Here is a 4,454-nt window from a genome sequence, read left to right as displayed (position 1 = left end):
GTATATTATAAAATATTCCCAATCTACTGCTGCTCTGCAACTAAAATAAGTGGTCATTAAACAATCTACCCATTTCGGACAAATTAGTGATTTGAAGTTTTGGCAGCTTAAGCAGTTTCTGATTTACACAGACATACACACTCATACAAATTCTCTTAATAAAATGGTTTGATTGATTCCCAAATCATTGATTATTATTATTATCATTCATTAATTCATGTGTTAGTATCAATTACATGGCTGCATCATCCCAGCATCATCAGTACGAGAAACTTCCACCACCTCACCGCCACATCCTCACGGTCTGGTATTCAATCCAAGTCAGAGAAGCGTGCGAGAAATCCAGATGGGCTCTTGAAGGCTTGAAACGGCGCTCCCTCTATAGTAGTGATGAGCATCATCACCAGCTCTCTCATCTCATTAACGCGTCTAATGTTCAGAACCTCTTCCTCATTAGTTACAGGGATCAATATGATGGCAGTATAAAGTATTGGGATTATACTGACAAGGAGAAAGAAGAAGAACGAGAGTGGGGGAGCAGAGACATGATGCTTGATTTGAGGTATGCGGGCCAGAGTCTGGACTACCTCCGGGCCGCCGCCAATTTTAGTGGGGGAGCAGTCCATCTGATCCTGCTGGATGAGCTAACCGAAGACTACCCTCTTATCCACCATGCAATCCATCCATCCAGGCCCACGCAAGACAGACAAGCTCCGTGCAACTATGACCCGTGTACGCAGATTAATGCAGACCACCACTGATCGCACGGAAGGCATCGAGGTCCAAGCCATTGAAAGGAAGGGCGTCCGGCTGTCAGTCTGGGACATGGCAGGTCAGCCAGAATTCCACGCATTCCATGACTGTATGCTGCCTGAAATAGGGTCCAGCTCTTCCCAAGCCCCATCTTTGTTCATGTTTGTTTGGAGTCCCATGAAAAACCAGAATAGAAAATCAGGTCATGAAGAGATTCAAACGCAGAAAGAATTTGAAGTGAAGAAGACAGAGCAAGAATTTGAAGTGAGCTTGAGGTATTGGCTCAAGTTCCTTGCCTCCAAAAGCCGCCAATCCAACACTCCTCTTAGAGTGATCCTGGCATTCACTCACGCAGATCAAATGAATCTTATCGCAGCTGCCATGTCAAATACAATCGCTTTACTTCGATCTGAGTTCAAAGAGGTCATTGAGATAGAAGACACCACTTTCGAAGTGGATGCAAGAAAGAGGGCTTCCGTCGAAAGTCTCTCTGAACATATCTTTGGCATTGCCGAGGAAATTCTCCAAGATGTTATGGTTTACGACATCTGCACACACGTAAGTGGACATCTATCAAAGCATTTAAAGGCATCAAACCAACGAATCATTACATGGTCAAAGTTTAGTGAAATCTGCAAGTCTTGTGTAGATTCCATTTCAAACAATGACGAAGATAAAGTATTACGAGGAATCGCCTTGTCATTGAACGAGTCAGGGATCATCATATATGTACACAACAAAGCACACATCGTTCTTGATCCCAATTGGTTCTGCAACAAAATCATGGGGAGCTTGATACATTTTCCGAATCGCAAGAAGAAACTAAATATTATGGAAATTAAGGGATTTGCAAATCGTCGTTTCCTAGAAGGCACTTTGCAACTCGCCACCGAATCTAATGTGAAGGAGTATTTGTTGGTGGATTTGATGGAAGCAATGCACCTGTGTTGTAAAGTTCATAATAACCCTGACATGTCAACTACGAATGAGGATGAATTCTTTATCCCATCCACATTACCACTGAATCCCATCAAAGGAGGATCATATGGTGGTATGGATCAACAACTCAAATGGAGACCCTCGGACACTGCAAGCACTTCAGATGGCCATAATCCAATACATGTATATATGGGTAGAAGATTGGAGTGTGAAAACAAAAACCTCACTTTTCTTACACCAGGATTGTTCCCAAGGATTCAGGTGGAATTTAATAATGTTTTTAAACAAAAGGATCATGTTAAAATCAACCTTGGCAAAGATTTTATTTCCATCTCTATTCAAAACATGGACATTATCGTGGTGTTCTGTAAAGCCAAATCAGACCATGTGATAGATGTCTTGGTTAGGGCAACATATTCAGATACACAACAAATGTATATGGAAGGGCATTTAGACTATGTGCAAGAGAATGTGATCAACCGTTTGATCACAATATGTGCACAACCGACTGGTATTCAAGGGGTTAAGTTGATCGAGAGTGTCATCCGACCTGACTCGTTTCATGACCCATCAAAGGCTGAATATAGAGAAGATCAATGCATGGAAATAACTACATTGAAGGAAATGTTGAAGAAGCAACTTGAGCAAGGTAAGGAAGAATGTCACATTTGGATGAAAACCAATCACATTGGTACCCATACAACAAACTCCTTCGTTGATATCCTTGGCTCCAAGAATTACTCTGAGGTAGTCATGTCTCATAAAGCATGGCTTGAGGAGGTGAAAGATATATTGTTGGAGATGGATGCTGATGGCAATGGATCTGAGGCCCAAAATCAGAGTCTTCACCACAGTGTCACCACGACAACCTCGGAATCATGTAGCCAACATTTAGATATGCAAGACGATGATTGCAAGAGAACAGCGATGGCGGTTAAACTGGCCTTAGAACCCAAATTTGATTCAATGAAAAAAATGTTTGCTAGAGAGATTTTAAGCGTGCATAAGAAGTTGGATGAAATACAGAGCGAGCTTAAAGGTATGAGGGAAGATGTGGTGAGGAAGGTCGGAAAAGCTGTAGACAAGTTATTGAAGCTTGTGGTGGAATGTGAAGCTGAGAAGCAGCTACCCCGTTTCGCCATCCTTACGAGTGATGGTGTGAACAAAATAAGGAAGCTGGTGACTAAGCTATCAGGGGGCCATATCTCATCATTGAGAATTCAGGTGTGTTGCGAGCACACAAAGTCCCCGCACCTCGTAGAAAATCAACCCGGCATCACTATTACTTCTTTGTCAGAGGAGCTGGAGAAAGCCCTTCCATATATCAACTGTTTAGCTTGGATTTTGATGACAATTGCTAAGCTTGGGATTAGCTCTGTGATTCCCATGCCAGGCGTTTTGATACCAGATTCACTTAGATCGGTAACTGAGGCAATGTACCCTATCATCTTCAATACTGGTCATAGATTCAGAGATGACATGCCTGCAACCTCTTCATCGAGCATCCGATTCAACCAGGCTCATGTCTGGCCCACAATATTGCAGTCTTCTGAAGAATGGCAGAAATGCTTGGCATCCATATTGAAGGAGAAATACGGGGGTGTCACAGATAAAATCATATACGATAAGTTCCTTCTCAAGCCTACCACATGCAGGGAAACAGACGGTAATATTCGAGTTGCATGGCTATGTGACAAGCACTATAATGGCTAAGCTCGTAGAGATTTGAGAAGAGAAAGGCAGTAAGTATCTCATTGTTTTGAAAATGTGCCTACTAGTATTTGGAGAAATATTTTTACTGCTAATTTCTATGTAATTTTGGCTAAGTACACGTGCATGCTTATGTATCTAAACCATAATAATCACCTTTGTATTATAATAAGACGCTCACTCTTTATTGTACTTTGAATGGGTGAAGGTTTTTCCTTCCGTTTAGTCATGTTTTTGCTTATAACAACATGATGGAAAAGTGTCATGTATTGAGCAGTGTGTTATGCTCATATTTTGTTTATTTTAGGATCTGTACATTAGAGATGTTATATTCATAGAATTTGTGTGATGTGCTCTAAAAGGTGGGGTTTTGCATTAGGTCATTGTTTTTTATATCATTGCTTTCCTTGACGTTTTTGTTAAGCTTGTGCTCATTCTATAGAGATTAGCATAAGTTAGAATCATAAACTAAGTTTAGCCAAATTCTTCTATGGCATCATACCAAATGCATGAGATGAAGACACACATTAACCACCGTGACCAAACGTTTTTAAAAATATGATATCGTTATTTAGTTTTCAAATTTTAAATCAAATAACAGTTTTCTTCCAACCAAGCTTACGATTGTTATAACATATATTTTCAAATGGCTGATCATCACACTGTTGCGATGACACATGTGCATGTGCTACTCTAGCAAGACCCTCGGGGACCTGAACTAAGGAGAGTGTGATGTTGTGGGGAGGACTTTTAGCCCCTTCACGAATTGCCTAGAGTAATTTTTCCCTCTTTTTTTGTGGAATAACATTCTAATTATCGAAGATTTGATTCAACTGGGGCTAAGGCCCAAGTCAAGGAAAGCTTTGCAATTAACCATTTGGTATTATATTATTGGTTTCATATATACATGTTTACATCTTTGTGTTTGTCCCCCTTTTTCTCTATATTCTACGGTCTACCTTTATACTTGCCACATCACGACAATGCTAACAAACTGATAGTCCTTAACAAGAAGATGTATCATCATTCAATCGGTCAAGAAATTATCACAT

General features: G+C 40.5%; 1 protein-coding gene across 1 annotated transcript; it reads left to right on the top strand.

Moving 5' to 3' along the window:
- Positions 1 to 723: 723 nt before the first annotated feature.
- On the top strand, positions 724 to 3,405 carry LOC147866691 (protein TORNADO 1-like). Its single transcript, XM_087316772.1, has one exon. It carries the CDS (start codon positions 724 to 726, stop codon positions 3,403 to 3,405), a length of 2,682 nt encoding a protein of 893 aa, XP_087172898.1.
- The last annotated feature ends 1,049 nt before the right edge of the window (positions 3,406 to 4,454 follow it).

This window comes from Azolla caroliniana, unplaced genomic scaffold (genome assembly GCF_043228905.1).
Source record: "Azolla caroliniana isolate FFs.n. ecotype wild unplaced genomic scaffold, voAzoCaro1.0.p SCAF_3, whole genome shotgun sequence".
Classification (NCBI taxonomy): domain Eukaryota; kingdom Viridiplantae; phylum Streptophyta; class Polypodiopsida; order Salviniales; family Salviniaceae; genus Azolla; species Azolla caroliniana.
Note: the sequence above shows the minus strand (reverse complement) of the source record. Positions and strands in the feature narration are given on the sequence as shown.

Bases quoted from the DNA above. Each gene is read 5' to 3' on its own strand.
- LOC147866691 (XM_087316772.1), top strand. From the start codon at position 724: ATGACCCGTGTACGCAGATTAATGCAGACCACCACTGATCGCACGGAA.